Source organism: Pyrus communis, chromosome 5 (genome assembly GCF_041283825.1).
Source record: "Pyrus communis isolate YQ-2024b chromosome 5, ASM4128382v1, whole genome shotgun sequence".
In the NCBI taxonomy this organism is placed as follows: Eukaryota; Viridiplantae; Streptophyta; class Magnoliopsida; order Rosales; family Rosaceae; genus Pyrus; species Pyrus communis.
In genome coordinates, this window is record NC_142569.1 from 25,060,181 (window position 1) to 25,078,321 (window position 18,141).

General features: G+C 37.7%; 1 protein-coding gene across 1 annotated transcript; it reads right to left on the reverse strand.

Annotated features, from left to right (window-relative positions):
- Positions 1-5,196: 5,196 nt before the first annotated feature.
- On the reverse strand, positions 5,197-15,241 carry LOC148697017 (uncharacterized). The gene is made up of 3 exons (XM_088693428.1): positions 14,862-15,241; positions 5,607-5,835; positions 5,197-5,229 (listed from the first exon to the last, which is right to left on the reverse strand). The coding sequence occupies exons 1-3, from the start codon at positions 15,233-15,235 to the stop codon at positions 5,197-5,199; spliced, it is 636 nt and encodes a 211-aa protein (XP_088549554.1). The 5' UTR covers positions 15,236-15,241.
- Between the last annotated feature and the right edge of the window lie 2,900 nt (positions 15,242-18,141).

Genomic DNA, 18,141 nt, shown 5'->3' on the forward strand with positions numbered 1-18,141 from the left:
GCATTTTCATACTCCTCGTTCCTAATCACTTCAAGTTCATTCAATTGGAGCTTCCTATGAATTCCAGCGGCATCAATGTCCATGTTGAATTTTTGACGGCCCAATGTGCCTTGTGCTCCAATTCCACGGGAAGATGGCATGGCTTGCCATAAATGAGCCGAAATGTGGACATGTCCAGGGGTGTCTTATATGCCGTGCGATATACCCCCAACACGTCCTCCAAACGTACACTCCAATCCTTACTTGTTGGGCCAACGGTCTTCTCTAGAATTTGCTTAATTCCCTATTTGAAACCTCGGCTTGCCCATTGGTCTGAGGATGAATTCATGTATGAAAACTAAGTATGCATCCTTAATCAATACACAAGAAAATAGGAGCATATTTATGTGACTTAATTGGCTTGTTCTCGTGCATTTACGTTGTGTTTCCTTAGTTATTTTAGTCCTTTATGCTTCTTTTATGTGTTTTCAGGTTCATATGATGGAGTTGGTGAAAATATGCATTTTGGTGCCTTTTGGAGAAAATTGGGCTTGGAATGATCATCACATGCTTGGAGCACAAGGATTGGACATAATTAAAGACTTGAAGTCGACAAGGATTCCTATCACGAGAAGGTTTCCAAATTGAAGGAGGTTTCCCACTCACATGAGGATTCCTAGTTGGATAAGGATTCCTAATCACACAATACTTGAAGCAGGAAAGTTAAGCCCAGGGTTTCCTATCTTGGTTTGACATTTCCTAAATTCTAATTGTCCTTATGTCCCAAACACTTTGAAGACTTCATATGCATTCTAGGACACAAAACAAAGGTCTCTTGCATTTTTCCTTCCCTTGCCGTGCACCATGTCAACTTCCCCTTTCTCATCATCCCTTGCAGTGCAAGGGAACCTTATTTCCTTTAGTTTTAGGACATTTAAACCTTTCCTATATCATATCCGCACCTCCCTTGACCTTTCCTCTTCCTTGCCGTGCAAGGGAGATGGTTCTTTCCTATTTCCTTGCATTAAAACACATTCCTTTTGTGTTTTATGCCATTGCCGCAACTTTTAGTTAGTTTCCTTTAAATTTCTGATTTGATTTCCTATTTCTAGAAGCTTTTGACTTAATTTCTGTTTACCTAAATAACCTAGGGTTTTAACTCCTGAAATCCTATAAATAAACATCCTTGTTGCAGCCACAAAGATAGGGGGGATTCATTCACCATTCACGCCAGAAAATCATCCCATCCCTCTAACACATCCATACTTCACCATTCTCCATAATTTCTGCCCAAAACCAACCCTTGCCGTCCCCTACATCCATCCCAAACCTAAATCCATCATTCTACATCATCCATAACCCCCTAAACTCACCAGAACCTCTTGTGCCGTAGCAAAGGAGAGGAAGAAGATTGCTTGAAGATTCTAGCTATTCAACATTAGATCGTTGGAGTATTTAGGTGTTCTCTTTCTTATATTTACAATGTATAAATCTGTTTTCCTTTGTTTTGTGAACATGAGGAACTAAGCCTTTTGGCTAAGGGGCTATTCAATACCATGATTATGCTTGCAAGATGAATTGATTACATCCAATTGTTTTTTCATAAGTTGTGAATTCAATTTGCTTAACTGTTTGATTGATAACTCATTCTTATGTGTTGATTAAGGTGGCCACTTAGTTTTTCATGCAGGGATTTGAAGCTAAAATATAAGGGAATTTCACCTAATAGTTATAACCTTATATTTGCTAGTAGTGGAGGTCGTTTATCGACGATCGCGTTAAGTGAATTCTTGGCAAAAGTTTCATGCTTTTCATAGTAACAATTGCCTCGTCACTACTTATAGTTTTCATGAAACTTAATGATCTTTGATTGTACCTTTATTGTACTTTTCACGTAAGGGACTTTTAGAGAATGTTTTGAGTTGTTGTATGCGCATTCCCATCCAATTCAATAACTTAAGGAAAACTTCAAAGTTAAAAAAGTGCTGTTCACGGTTAACTTGGGGTATTGAGTTTCATGATTTATTGAAAGAAGCAATTGGAAATCAATTTGAATGCAAGTGTGTCATGTGTGGAGAAGAACCCTCTAGTTAGCCCATCATTCATCAATTCACCTAATTTAGTCTAAAGAATCTGTTTTCTTTGTCCTTGTCTTAATTTACTTAATTTTCGTCAAAACCAATTCCCCCATTAATTTAAAGTGTTAGATTAGTTAGAAATCAATTTAGTTGATGTTTTTAAGTGTTTTGAGTCAAGTGATAACTTAATTTCGTCCAGATTTGAGTATAGTGTTCAAAATTGCCCAGAAAGTGTGTTTAAGGCAGTTTTGAGTGTTTGTTTGCTGTTTTGAGTCTTTTGGTTTGTTTTGGTGTTTTATAGTTTAGTTTTGCATTCTTTGAGTCTAGTTTAGTGTTTAAACTTTGTTTTTACGATTTTGAGTCAGTTTAGAGTGTTTAGCAATCCCTCCTAATCCCCGGTTTAAGAACGATCCCTACTTACATATCTACTACAATTGTCAACAAAAGGGTTTAATTTGTGTGTTAAGTAATTTTCGCATCAATGATCTCATGAATGGAATGCCACTACTTAGACGTGAGAACTAGGGATACCATATGCTCAAACCCATTTTAAACTCCACATATTGAAACACATAACAATCAAGATAGAAGTCTAAGGGTTGTAACAGGGCTAAGGTATTGGCTAATAAAGAAAGGTAAGGATAACAAAAGTTCTTAAAGCAATAGTAAGCAAAGTAATGAATTGAACACTTAGAATTCACTTTTGAATGCAAAAATCAACTTTTAATAGCAAGGGAAGATTCACACAAAACTTAGGACCGGATTCAAACTTTTGGACCCTTTCTTCAACAACCAATACTTCTGACTTATTTTCAACTCTTTTTTTTTTTTTTTTTTTTTTTCTTTTCGTCTTCTTTCTCTTCTTTTTCACATTTTTTCTTTCTTTCTTTTTTTCTTTCTTTTTCCCGTGCCTCCTTTAAGACTTTGGCACACACATACACAAAAAAATCCCTTCCCCCACACTTGTTTTCTGCAAGAATGTCACTCAAAAAGAATTCCTTCTAAGTCATGCTCCACTATACTTCAAGATTAGGGCTATGGGAAGTCCTATTCTAGGCTACGTAAGGGGGATGTGGTTAACAAAGAAAATAGGCTAAATGAGGCTCAAAGGGCTAATCCTACAATACAAATGACAAGGGTGGATTCGGCTATTTGGCTATGGTGGTGCCTACTAAACAACTTCATCTTGCTATTTGTTTTGCTAATCAATTTCATGCTTTGAATGAAACGAGTATGAGTTCTAGTATTTGGAACTATAGTGATAAAACGCATTCTAAGTAGCAACCAAGCAAAGGATGATGAGATCATGCAACGACTTTAGAAAACAAGAAATTAAGATTAATAACTCTCCAAAGAACGTTTAGGCTCAAGTCTCTCAGGGTTGTAGCGTTAGTTTGAGTTTCTTCCTTCAAGCATGTTACAAAAACTGATTTTTTCTTTTGTGATTACATGTGAATTCGTAAATGTCAACTACAACTAAGCATAAACCAAAGAGTATATCAAACTTCCCTCCATGTTTGTAACTTTCTGTAATAGTCATGCAATTACAAACCAAATCCTCACCATTGTGTTGGAAGGTATCCTAAGGCACAAACAAACATAAAAATAAAAAACGACTCCAAAAACAACTCCTTTTGGGTTTTTAAAACACTTTTTTCGATATTTTTTTCAAAATTTTCGTATTTTCTGATCAAAATACATTAAAACACTTCAAAACACACTACAAACACTTAGAAACAATGAGAAACAACATTAGAAGTGATAGGTGAAAAAATCCCACGAAAATCATGCAAAAACAACTTATTTATCCCCACCCTCCCCCCCCCCCCCCCCCCCCCCCCCACACTTAAACCAAACATTGTCCTCAATGTTTTAAGCATAGACTCACAAGCAAACAAACAAATAACACAACTAACAACATGACAGCATGGCAAAGTAAAAGCAATAAAGAGAAGGGTTTAAGAACGCAAATCTGGTTGTGGAGCTAGAGTTCCATCGTCTCCTCGTTTGAACACATGGGTTGCCTCCCAAGAAGCGCTTGCTTTAACGTCTTCCAACCGGATGATACTTCCTTTTAATCTCCAATAGGGCTCACGGCATGGAGGGATATATCCTCCACTCCATGCTCCTCAAAGTGCTCATAGTATGGCTCAATGAATGGCAGGGGATAGTGATCCTCCCTGATTGTGGTGTTTGGGTTCCTAAAGTCCATGTAAATGCTCCCACCACCTTGAAATTGATTGGGTACCTGCACCAAAGAAGGTAACAACCTATTAGTTGAAATGGGAATTGGAATTGGGATTGGAGACTTACTAGGATGTTGTGGCAACGCCCCTAGGGCAGCCACCATCTCGCCAATTTTATCACTAGGCACGGCCATATTGGTGTTTTTAGGGTAGTGGCGTGCTCCTTGTGCTCCACTCCAATTCCTTCCTCGATAGTGGTTCTAGATGCATCCTTCTTGATTGGTGTTGAACGTTCCTGGCCTAAATTTTTAATTATACCAATGGCAAAACAAGAACGAACATCATTAATATTCTTAATGGATTCAGAAACTTTAAAGTTAATCATATCACCACCAAATTTCATAGTTAAGGCTCCCTTGGCCACGTCAATCTTGGTGTAGGCTGTTTTCATGAAAGGTCATCCAAGTAAGAGTGGCGATGGTGGAGAGTGGGTTGAATCCTCCATGTCAAGCACATAGAAATCTGCAGGAAAAATCAAGTGGTCTACCTGCACCAAAACATCTTCCAAAACAACTCTCGGGTATGCATTAAATCGATCGGCTAATTGAATAATAACACCATCATTTTTAAGCTCTCCTAGATTCATAGATGCATAAATAGAGTATGGCATGACATTAATTGCTGCACCTAAATCTAGCATAGCATGTTCAAACCTTGTATTACCAATCACACAAGGGATAATGAAACTACCTGGATCTTTGCATTTAGGTGGCAGCTTTCTTTGCAACATTGCAGAGACATTCTCACTTACATGTACCACCTCTTTCTCCCGAATCCGTTTCCTTGTTGTACAAATCTTCTTCAAAAACTTAGCGTACTTCGAAATTTGCTTTATTGCATCAAGGAGCGGGATATTGACATGCACTTTCCTAAACATCTCCAGGATGTCGTTTTCATCCTCCTCTATCTTTGATTGCGTAAACTTGCTAGGGAAAGGCACATTTGGTGGAATCACATTAGAAACAATTGAGTTTGGACCTACCTTACATTTGTTGGACGGCCTAGGAGCTTGAAGTGGTTGCGGCAAAGGTTGCTGCACCCTTGCCGTGACTTTGCCCTTGCTCTCTTCCTCTTGTAGCAGCCTTTCATCCTCTTCTTGGCTTGATTTTGGTGGTTGTGGGGTGGTTCCAACTTCCTTGCCACTTCTTAAGGTGATTGCATTGGCAGTTTCAAAGCCTCCATTCGGATTAACAATTGTTGAACTAGGCAATTTTCCTTGGTATCAGAATTGTCCTACAAACTCCGCTATTTGCCCAATTTGTTTCTCCACCTGGTCCACCCTTTTGTGTTGATTTTGCATCACTTTGTTTTGATTTTCTTGCCCTTGAGACAAATTGGTAAGTAACTTAATAAGTGTATCATTGTCCAAAGACGTACCTGAGTTTGGTTGGGCAGATTGTGGTGGAAGTTGTGGTGGTGCGTATGGCCTTTGATAGAGCCCAGGGGGTGGCTGTCTATATCCTCCTTGTTGTTGAGGTTGTTGAGGTTCCCTCCACTTGAAATTTGGGTGATCTCTCCATCCCGGATTGTATGTATTTGAGTATGGATCATTCCTTGGTTGATTTTGAATTTGGTACCCCACGATATGGGCACTCTCCCATCCTTCATTCTTTATCAATTAAGGACATTGATCATTGAGATGTCCTTGCATAGAGCACACTCCACATATGGCCGTACCTTGTATTTTGGATCCTTCAACAACCTGAGACACAAGCATAGTGACATTAGCTAATTGAGATTGAATTTCAGAAATTGCACTTACCTCATTCATTTGTTGTTGCCGTGGGGGGTCTCTTTGTCCAACTCCCTCGTATTGTTGTGCATTCAAGGCTCAATTTGCAATTAGGACCTTGGCAGCCACCGGTGTTTTGTCAGCCACCGGTGTTTGCAATTTGGACCTTGCAATTAGGACCTTGGCAGCCACCGGTGTTTGCAATTAAGACCTTGCCAGCCATCGGTGTTTTGTCAACCAAAGCACCTCCGGCTGAAGCATCTAGCATTTGTCCCTCAATTGGAAGGAGTCCCTCGTAGAAATATTGAATTAAGAGCTGTTCCTTCATTTGATGTTGAGGACATGATGCAACTAGAGTCTTGAAACGCTCATAATACGTTGGAAAAGACTCCCCTTGATTTTGTTGAATTCCGCTAATCTTCTTCCTCAAAAGAATCACTCTTGAAGTTGGGAAGAATTTCTCTAAGAATGCTCTCTTCATGCTTTCCCAAGAAGTAATAGTCCCGAGTGCCAATTCATAGAGCCAATCCTTAGCCTTTTCCAAAAGAAAGAATGGAAAGGCTTTCATCTTCAAAATATTCCCATCGACAGTGATGGGTGTCATGCTCGAACATACCACTTCAAACTCCTTAAGGTGCTTGTTTGGATCTTCCATGGACAGCCCATGGTATTTGGGAATGTGATGCAACAAGCTTGACTTCAATTCAAACTCATCGGTCTTGCCTTGAGCCGCCCTAGGGTATTGAATGCATAATGGCACGGCATTATCTAATCGCAAGGCTGAAAGTTCTTTGATTGTTCGATTGTCCGCAACCATGGCTTGTTCTTCTTCTTCCACTTCTTCTTCTTCAGATTTGGCCTCTGAACTTAAACTAGGTGGGTTAGGTTCTGGTTGCTTCCTCTTTCTTTTCAAAGTTCGCTCAAAATCGTCGTCAAACTCTAATATATTCTCACGAACTGGATGAGAACTACGAGTCATACACTTGTACCTAGAACAAGGAAACAAAACAAATCAGCAACTCTCTTAGAAGGCACGGCACACAACCAAACACTAAGAAATAAGGCACGGCAAAAACAAAAAGAAAGAACAAATAAACACACGACACTCTTGACCTTAAGACACACTTTGACACGACACAAACACAAGGGATTAGCAAACTTGCTAATCCCCGGCAACGGCGCCAAAATTTTATGTGAAAATTATATTGACACACAAATTAAACCCTATTTGTGACAATTGTAGTATAAATGCAAGTAGGGATTGGTCTAACCGGGGATTAACTAGGGATCCTAATCTACTCTAAACTGACTTAAAACACAAAATTAAACTTTAAAACACTTACCTAGACCTATATGACTCAAAACAACTTAAAATGACTCAAAACAGCCCAAAACACTCAAATAGACTCAAACTAGACTCTAAAGGGTGATTTGGACGAAATTTAACTAACTTAGACTCAAAACACTAATTTGGACAGATTCAAACACTTTTCTAACTAATCTAACACACTTAATAAAATGGGGAATTGATTTGGCCGAAATTAATTAAAATGGACAGATTGTAAACTAAACAGATTAGGCACTAAATTAGGTGAATTGGATGGGAAAAAGGCTAGTTAGAGGGTCCTTCTCCACACATGCACATATGCAACACAAATTGATTTCCAGATTTTATCCCTTTAAACCATGAATGACAATGCCCCAAATTAATTGTGAAAAGCACAAATTAACTTTCAGATTTTCCTAGTTTCATTGAATTGGATGGAATACGCATCGACAATCAAATTATTCTTATCAAATTCCCTACATGAACTGCATAATAGAGATAAAATCAAAGATCATTAAGCTTTTTGAAAACCCTAAGCATTGACTAGGCATTCGTAACTATGAATTGCATGATACTCGTGCCTAGAATTTACTTAATACAATCATGACTAGTGATTTCCACTACTTGTGATATAAGTTCATAACGATTAGGTGAAATTCCCTTATATCCTAGCATCAAATTCATGTATGAAAACTAAGTATGCATCCTTAATCAACACACAAGAACAAGTTCTCAATAACTCAATTAAGTAAATTACATTCACAATTCAAGAAACAAAATCTGGAGGAAATCAATTCATATAAAACATATGCCCATGGCTTCGAATTCACCCCTAACTAAGAAAAACTTAGTTACACATGTTCATAACAATTGAGAAGCAAATTAAAATAAACATGGAAACGAAACAAGGGAAGAAAGAACTCCCAAATTCTCTAATGGGTGCAGATTTCTTGCGGCACAAGATGATCTTTCTCCTATGGAAGCCACAACACTCCTTCTTCTCCCTAAGAATTGCGGCACAAAGGTCTATTTCTGAATGGATGGTGTGTGGGTTGAATGAATGAATGATTTGAATGATGAATGGCTGCCTAGGGTGTCTACGAGGGTGCCGCACAATAATATGCATATATATATAACACGGCCAAAAACCCTAGCAATCAGATTTAGGGTTAAACCTAGCTGATATAAGTGTTTAGGGCCCCTAGGTTACGGCAAGGGTTTGGGAATTAAGTCCTAGCCCAATTAATCTAAGATATGGACTTATACAATCCAAATCCAAGAGAAAAAGGGCCAAATAAAATTAGAATCCAATCAGAAAAAGGTTTAAGAATTTTCGTCCAAAATTGGGCCTTCTAGAAACTAAGTGTTTTATGGCTGATTTTGGGTGTCTAGAAGGCAAAAAAGGGGCAGAGCTGCGGCACCCTTTTAGGGTCAGATAGGGCTTCTAGAAATTAGGTTTTTCGGTCCACTTGCCACTAGGATTAAGATGGAACAAGATTAGGTTAGGATAAGATAGGATATGGTTTGGATAAGATAAGGTTAGATAAGGTTTTGGATAATGTTTCCTCTTTTCTTGCACTTTCCTTATCTTCTTTGTCATGAACTTTCCTTTTCTGATTTGTAGCATGTTCCTAGCCTCTTTTGAGTCAAAATTCGTCCATCCACCTTGCTCCATATACAAGTTATCCATAATAAGCCCAAAACTGCTCTAAAAGGCTCAAAATTGCCTTTTCTTGCCAACTTTGTCATTAGGACCTACAAACAAACGAAAATAGCTTAAAACACTATAATAAGTAGTAATTAGCTCACTAAATGTAAGGAAATAACATAACTAAGTAGCATAAATGATGTGAAATATTCTAACACTCAAATTAAAACCTATTTGTGACAATTATAGTAGATATGGAAGTAGGGATCGTTCTAGACCAGGGATTAACTAGGGATGCTAATCTATATAAATAAGACTCAAAAATACTAAACTAGACTCTATAGAGTCAAAACTAACTTTAGACACTTAAAACAGCAATCAATACTCAAAAACACTCAACTTTAGACTCAATAAGTGTTTTGGACGAAAATAGAACTCAACTTGACTCAAAAGACTCAAGGAAAACAGGTTTTGACTCAAATATGAAGACTAAGTGAAATGGGGATTGTTTTTGACAAATTTTAAACTTAAAACAAGAACTTTATAGACAACACTTTTGAAAAACGAATTTAAGTAAAATAAATGGGTGAAAAGCTAGTTAGAGGGTCCTTCTCCACACATGATATATGCATACAAACCAATGTCCGGTTATTATTCCTTTAGACTATGAATGACAACGCCCCAAATTAGTTGCATAGCACAACTAACCCTCAAGTTTTCCTTATTTCATTGAATTAGATGGAATACGCATCTAAACCAAATTATCTTTTTCAAGTTCTTTATATGAGACGCATAACAAAGATACATATCAAAAGTCATTAAGTTTTGTGAAAATTATAAGCATTGACAAGGCATTCATCACTATGAAACACATGAGACTCATACCAAGCATTTACTTAACGCGATTGTGACTAGCAACCTCCACTACTTGTGAATATAAGTGAATAACTATTAAGTGAAACCCCCTTATATTCTAGCGTCAAATTCATGCATGCAAATTAAATGTTAACCCCCAACCCACATACATAAACCAGTTTTAATAACTTAGATAAGCAAATCACATTCATGCCTTAAGAAATAATAACCGGACATAATCAATTCATATAAAACATATAATCATGGCTTCAAATTCACCTCCAACTAAGAAGTTAGTTCCTCATGTTCGCAAAACAAAGATAATTAAATTTAAACATTGAACTAAGACTAAGGATAGAATACACCTAGAAACGCTCCACACTCCAATGGAAGATTTCGAACCCTCCTTGGATGGTAGATTGCACAAGTCTTCTTCTCCTTCATTCCTTGCTTGCGGCACTAGGGTGGTGTAGGGTGAATTGTGGTGTTTGATGGTTGAAAGTATGAATGAATGAATGAGTGAATGGATGCATTAAATGGTGAGACATTGGCTGTTTATATAGGCTAATTATGCACACTTAGTGAAGGACAAGGATTGCACAATCCCATGAAAAAAGGGTTAAGTCTTTGTAGAAACCAAAAGGGAAAGGGATAGAGAATTTTCGCCAGAAATTAAGGGCTTCTAGAAACTAGGTATTTTTTGGCAGAATTTAGACTTCTAGAAGGGGTAAAGGGTAGATTTCTGGACCTAAATGGATAAGGACTCATGATATAGGTGTAGAGGAAGGATTGCAACTCCTAAACCTACAAGGAATGGTCCACATGCGGCAAACAAATGGATAAGGCTTCTAGAAACTGACATAGGTGTTTAAATGTGTAATTAATCCCCTCTAATTAGCTAGATTTAAGTCCTAACTTGATTTGGATAGGATAGGATAGGATAATGTTAGAGTTAGGAAAGTATAACGTTGGTTAGGATAGGATAAGATAAGGTTGGATAAGGTTCCTTATTTCTTGTTATTTCCTTCTCTTCTTTGCATTAGGACTTCATCCACCAGATTTGTACCTTTCCTAGCCCTTCTTGACTTCAATTTCATCCATCCTCTATGCTCCATAGTTAACCTATCCAATCCATGCCCAAAAATGCTTCATTTAGCTCCAAAAAGCCCTTTCTTGCTCCTTCCGCCATTAGGACCTAAAAACTTACGAAAATAGCTTAAAAGACTAAAATAAATAGTAATTAACTCGCTAAATGCAAGGAAACAACATAACTAAGTAGCATAAATATGCTCCTATCAAATTCCCCCACACTTAGCTTTTGCTAGTCCTCGAGCAAAACGAAACAAAACAAACCAAACACAATCTAGACCTTCCAACATGTATCTCAGGAATTTCCAATGAACATGACACATTAAAGAACACCACATATATAGATTTTAGTTATCCCTACCCTCGAGCATATACTTAACCATAGTTACCACTCACTAGCTCCCATTTAATCAATTAAAACATGATTTTGAATGTACTAACATGCCTTAGAGAATCCTCCAATTCCTCACAAGATATACTCTCTATTGTCACACAGATTTTCTGACTACACTCCCTACACTAGGTATATGTCAGAAGATTGATGTAAATATGTAAACTAATACTCACATATGTCATAACAAAGAAGGCAATTTCCGGAATTATTAACTTGTATATGATCTCATGAATGGAATGCCACTACTTAGACGCGAGAACCAGGGATACCATATGCTCAAACCAATTTTAAACTCCACATATTGAAACACATAAAAATCAAGATCGAAGTCAAAGGGTTGTAATGGGGCTAAGGTATTGGCTAACAAAGAAAGGTAAGGATAAACAAAAGTTCTTAAAGCAATAGTAAGCAAAGTAATGAAATAAACACTTAGAATTCACTTTTGAACACAGAAACCAACTTTAAACATGAAGGGAAGATTCACACATAACTTAGGGTCAAATTCAGGTCAAATTCAAACTTTTGGACCCTTTCTTCAACAATCAACACTTGTGAGTTCATTCTCACTTATTTTCAACTCTTTTTCTTTCTTTTCTTCAACTTTTTCTTCTTTTTTCTTTCTTTTTCACGTTTTTTTTTTTTTTTTTTCGTGCCCCAATCTTTCCTTTGGCACATAAATCATCCATCCCCCTAGATTCCCACGAAAATCCTTCCCCCACACTTGTTTTTCTGCAATTTTTAGATCAAAAGGAATTCCTTCTAAGTCATGCTTCACTATACTTTAAGAACAAGGGTATGGATAGTCCTATTCTAGGCTAGGTAGGGATAATGTGGGCTAACAAAAACAATAGGCTAACAAAGGCTCAAAGGGGTTGACATACAATACATATGCAAAGGGTAAGGCTTTTTGGCTCTGGTTTAACTAAACAACTTCATCTTGTTTTATGTTATGCACTCAATTTTATGCTTTGAATGAAATGGGCATGAGTTCTAGGATTTGGAACTATAGTGATGAAACGCATTATAAGTAGCAACCAAGCAAAGAATAATGAGATCATGCAACGACTTTAGAAAACAAAAAATCAAGATTAATAACTCTCCAAATAAAGTTTAGGCTCAAGTCTCTCAGGGTTGTAGCATTAGTTTGAGTTTCTTCCTTCAAGCATGTTACAAAAACTGATTTTTTTTTTTTTTTTCCTTTGTGATTACATGTGAATTCGTAAATGTCAACTACACCTAAGCATAAACCAAAGAGCATATCAAACTTCCATCCATGTTTGTAACTTTCTTTAATAGTCATGCAATTAAAAACCAAATCCTCATCATTGTGTTGGAAGGTATCCTAAGACACAAACAAACATAAAAACAAAAACAACTCTTTTTGGGTTTTTAAAACGTTCTTTTTCGTTTTTTTTTTTCAAATTTTCGGATTTTCTGTTATGGACACATAAAAACACTTCAAAACACACTAAAAACACTTAAAAACAGTGAAGAACAACTTTAGAAATGATAGGTGATAAAATCCCACGAATTTTTATGAAAAACACTTTGTTTACCCCCCCCCCCCCCCCCACACGTAAACCAAACATTGTACCCAATGTTTTAAGTGTAGACTCACAAACAAACAACCAAATAACACAACTATCAAACACGACAAACATGGCAAAATAAAAGTAATAAAGAGTAGGGTTTAGGAATGCAAATCTGGTTGTAGAGCTAGAGATTCCTAGGTCTTCTTTATTTGAACGCATGGGTTGCCTCCCAAGAAGCACTTGCTTTAACATCTTCCAGCCGGACGATCCTTCCTCTTAAGCTTCATTTGGGCCCACGGCATGGAAGCTTGCACCATCCACGACATGTTGTTCAAATTTCTCATAGTATGGCTCAATGAATGGGAGGGGATAGTGATCCTCCCTGATTGTGGTGTTTTGGTTCCTATAGTCCATGTAGACGCTCCTACCACCTTGAAATCAATTTGGAACCTGCACCAAAGAAGATAGCAACCTATTAGTTGAAATGGGAATTGGAATTGGGATTGGAGACTTACTAGGATGTTGCGACAATGCCCCTAGGGCAGCCACCATCTCGCCAATTTTATCCTTAGGCACGGCCAGATTGGGTGTTTGTAGGGTAGTGGCGTGCTCCTTGTGCTCCCCTCCAATTCCTTCCTCGATGGTGGTTCTAGATGCATCCTTCTTGATTGGTGTTGAACGTTCCTGCCCTATATTGTTAATTATACCAATGGCAAAAGAAGAACGAACATCATTAGGATTCTCAATGGATTCAGAAACTTTAAAGTTAATCATATCACCACCAAACTCCATAGTTAAGGCTCCCTTGGCCACATCAATCTTGGTGTGGGCTGTTTTCATGAAAGGTCGTCCAAGTAAGAGTGGCGATGGTGGAGAGTGGGTTGAATCCTCCATGTCAAGCACATAGAAATCTGCAGGAAAAATTAAGTGGTCTACCTGCACCAAAACATCTTCCAAAACTCCTCTCGGGTATACATTAGATCGATCAGCTAATTGAATAATAACAACATCATTTTTAAGCTCTCCTAGATTCATAGATGCATAAACAGAGTATGGCATGACATTAATTGATGCACCTAAATCTAGCATATCATGTTCGAACCTTGTATTACCAATTACACAAGGGATAGTGAAACTACCTGGATCTTTGCATTTAGGTGGAAACTTTCTTTGCAACATTGCAGAGACATTATCACTTACATGTACCACCTCTTTCCCCCGAATCCGTTTCCTTGTTGTACAAATCTTCCTCAAAAACTTAGCGTACTTCGGAATTTGCTTTATTGCATCAAGGAGCTGGATATTGACTTGAACCTTCCTAAACGTCTCCAGGATGTCTTTTTCATCCTCCTCTGTCTTAGATTTCATAAACCTGCTAGGAAAGGGCACATTTAGTGGAATAGAACTAGACAAATTCGAATTTGGACTCACCTTGGTGGTTTGGGATGATTTTGGTGCACTAGAGGGTTGCAGCAAGGTTTTGGCTTCCTTTGCCGTGGTCTTTGCTCCCTGTTCTTCTTCTTGCAGCAGCTTTTTCTCCTCATTAAGGCTTTGTTTGGATGGTTTTAGATGCTTTCCAAGCTCCATACCACTTCTCAACGTAATGGCCTTGGCGATTTCAAAGCTTCCCTTTGGATTAACAATGGTTGAACTAGGAAGTTTGCCTTGTTCTCTAAACTGCCCAAGGAACTCTGAAATCTGCCCTATTTGCTTCTTTATGTCACTCATCTCTTTTTCTTGGTTCGCTATTCTATTATTTTGATTTTGTAATCCCTGCGATATAGAAGTTAGTAATTGAAAAGTTTCATCATTATCAATTAGCGAACCTGAGTTTTGTTGGGCAGTTTGTGATTGAGGCTCAGATTGTGCAAATGGCCTTTGGTATATCCCAGGGGGTGGCTGTCGAATTCCTCCTTGTTGTTGAGGTTGTTGAGGTTCCCTCCACTTGAAATTTGGATGATCTCTCCATCCTGGATTGTATGTATTTGAGTATGGATCATTCCTTGGTTGATTTTGACTTTGGTACCCCACGGCATGGGCACTCTCCCATCCTCCATTCTCTATCAATTGAGGACATTGATCATTGCGATGCCCTTGCATAGAGCACACTCCACATATGGCCGCACCTTGCATTTTGGATCCTTCAACAACCTGAGACACAAGCATAGTGAGATTAACTAATTGAGATTGAATTTCAAAAATTGCACTTACCTCATTCACTTGTTGTTGCCATGGGGGGTCTCTTTGTCCAACTTCCTCGTATTGTTGTGCATTCAAGGCTCGATTTGCAATTAGGACCTTGGCAGCCACCGGTGTTTTGTCAACCAAAGCACCTCCCGCTGAAGCATCAAGCATCTGTCTCTTAATTGAAAGGAGTCTTTCGTAAAAGTATTGAATTAGAAGCTCTTCCTTCATTTGGTGTTGTGAGCAAGATGCAACAAGGGCTTTGAAACGCTCATAATATGTTGGAAAGGATTCTCCTTGGTTTTGTTGAATTCCGCTAATCTTCTTCCTTAAAAGAATTACTCTTGAAGTTGGGAAGAATTTCTCCAAGAACGCTCGTTTCATACTTTCCCAAGAAGTAACGGTTCCGGGCTCCAATTCGTATAGCCAATCTTTAGCCTTTTCTAAAAGAAAGAATGGAAAGGCTTTCATCTTCAAAATATTCCCATCCACGTTAATGGGTGTCATGCTTGAGCATACAACTTCAAACTCCTTCAAATGCTTGTTTGGATCTTCCATGGACAGCCCATGGTATTTGGGAATATGATGCAGCAAGCTTGACTTTAATTCAAACTCATCGGTCTTGTCCGAGGCTGCCATAGGATATTGAATGAAAATAGGCACGGCATTGTCCAACCCCGAGGCCGAAAGTTCTTTGATTGTTCGATTGTCCACCGCCATGCTTTCTTCTTCTTCAAATTCAGATTCGGACTCTGAACTTGAACTAGGTGGATTGGATTCTGGTTGCTTCCTCTTTCTTCTCAAAGTTCATTCAAAATCGTCGTCAAATTCCAATATGTTTGCACGAATGGGTTGAGAATGACGAGTCATAAACTAGTACCTTAAGACTCACTTTGACACGACACAAACAAAAGGGATTAGCAATTTTGCTAATCCTCGGCAACAGCGCCAAAATTTGATGTGAAATATTCTAACACTCAAATTAAACCCTATTTGTGACAATTGTAGTAGATATGTAAGTAGGGATCGTTCTAGACCAGGGATTAACTAGGGATGCTAATCTATATAAATAAGACTCAAAAATACTAAACTAGACTCTATAGAGTCAAAACTAACTTTAGACACTTAAAACAGCTTGAGTCAAAGGACTCAAGGATGGACGAAAATAGAACTCAACTTGACTCAAAGGACTCAAGGAAAACAGGTTTTAACTCAAATATGAAGACTAAGTGAAATGGGGATTGTTTTTGACGAATTTTAAACTTAAAACAAGAACTTTATAGAAAACACTTTTGAAAAACGAATTTAAGTAAAATAAATGGGTGAAAAGCTAGTTAGAGGGTCCTTCTCCACACATGATATATGCATACAAACCAATGTCCAGTTATTATTCCTTTAGGCTATGAATGACAACGCCCCAAATTAGTTGCATAGCACAACTAACCCTCAAGTTTTCCTTATTTCATTGAATTAGATGGAATACGCATCTAAACCAAATTATCTTTTTCAAGTTCTTTATATGAGACGCATAACAAAGATACATATCAAAAGTCATTAAGTTTTGTGAAAACTATAAGCATTGACAAGGCATTCATCACTATGAAACACATGAGACTCATACCAAGGATTTACTTAACGCGATTGTGACTAGCAACCTCCACTACTTGTGAATATAAGTGAATAACTATTACGTGAAACCCCCTTATATTCTAGCGTCAAATTCATACATGCAAATTAAGTGTTAACCCCCCCAACCCACTTACATAAACCAGTTTTAATAACTTAGATAAGCAAATCACATTCATGCCTTAAGAAATAATAACTTGACGTAATCAATTCATATAAAACATATAATCATGGCTTCAAATTCACCTCCAACTAAGAAATTAGTTCCTCATGTTCGCAAAACAAAGATAATTAAATTTAAACATTGAACTAAGACTAAGGATAGAACACGCCTAGAAACGCTCCACACTCCAATGGCAGATTTTGAACCCTCCTTGGATGGTAGATTGCACTAGTCTTCTTCTCCTTCCTTCCTTGCTCGTGCACTAGGGTGGTGTAGGGTGAATTGTGGTGTTTGATGGCTGAAAGTATGAATGAATGAATGAGTGAATGGATGCATTAAATGGTGAGACATTGGTTGTTTATATAGGCTAATTATGCACACTTAGTGAAGGACAAGGATTGCACAATCCCATGAAAAAAGGGTTAAGTCTTTGTAGAAACCAAAAGGGAAAGGGATAGGGAATTTTCGCCAGAAATTAAGGGCTTCTAGAAACTAGGTATTTTTTGGCAGAATTTAGACTTCTAGAAGGGCTAAAGGGTAGATTTCTGGACCTAAATGGATAAGGACTCATGATATAGTTGTAGAGGAAGGATTGCAACTCCTAAACCTACAAGGAATGGTCCACATGCGGCAAACAAGTGGATAAGGCTTTTAGAAACTGAAATAGGTGTTTAAATGTGTAAGTAATCCCCTCAAATTAGCTAGATTTAAGTCCTAACCTGATTTGGATAGGATAGGATAGGATAATGTTAGAGTTAGGAAAGGATAAGGTTGGTTAGGATAGGATAAGATAAGGTTGGATAAGGTTCCTTATTTCTTGCTATTTCCTTATCTTCTTTGCATTAGGACTTCATCCACCAGATTTGTACCTTTCCTAGCCCTTCTTGACTTCAATTTCGTCCATCCTCTATGGTCCATAGTTGAGCTATCCAATCCATGCCCACAAATGCTCCATTTAGCTCCAAAATGCCCTTTCTTGCTCCTTTTGCCATTAGGACCTAAAAACATACGAAAATAGCTTAAAAGACTAAGATAAATAGTAATTAACTCGTTAAATGCAAGGAAACAACATAACTAAGTAGCATAAATATGCTCCTATCAATAAATATGCTCCTATCAACTCAAAAGACTCAAAAACACACTTTAGGACAGATTTGAAACAAGTAAGTAAAGGGGATTGGGTTTTGGACGAAATTAATGTAAAAAAAATTAACTAAAAGACTTAAATGAGATTTGGACGAATTTGGGAAAAACTATGGATGATTAGATAGCTAGAGGATCCTTCTCC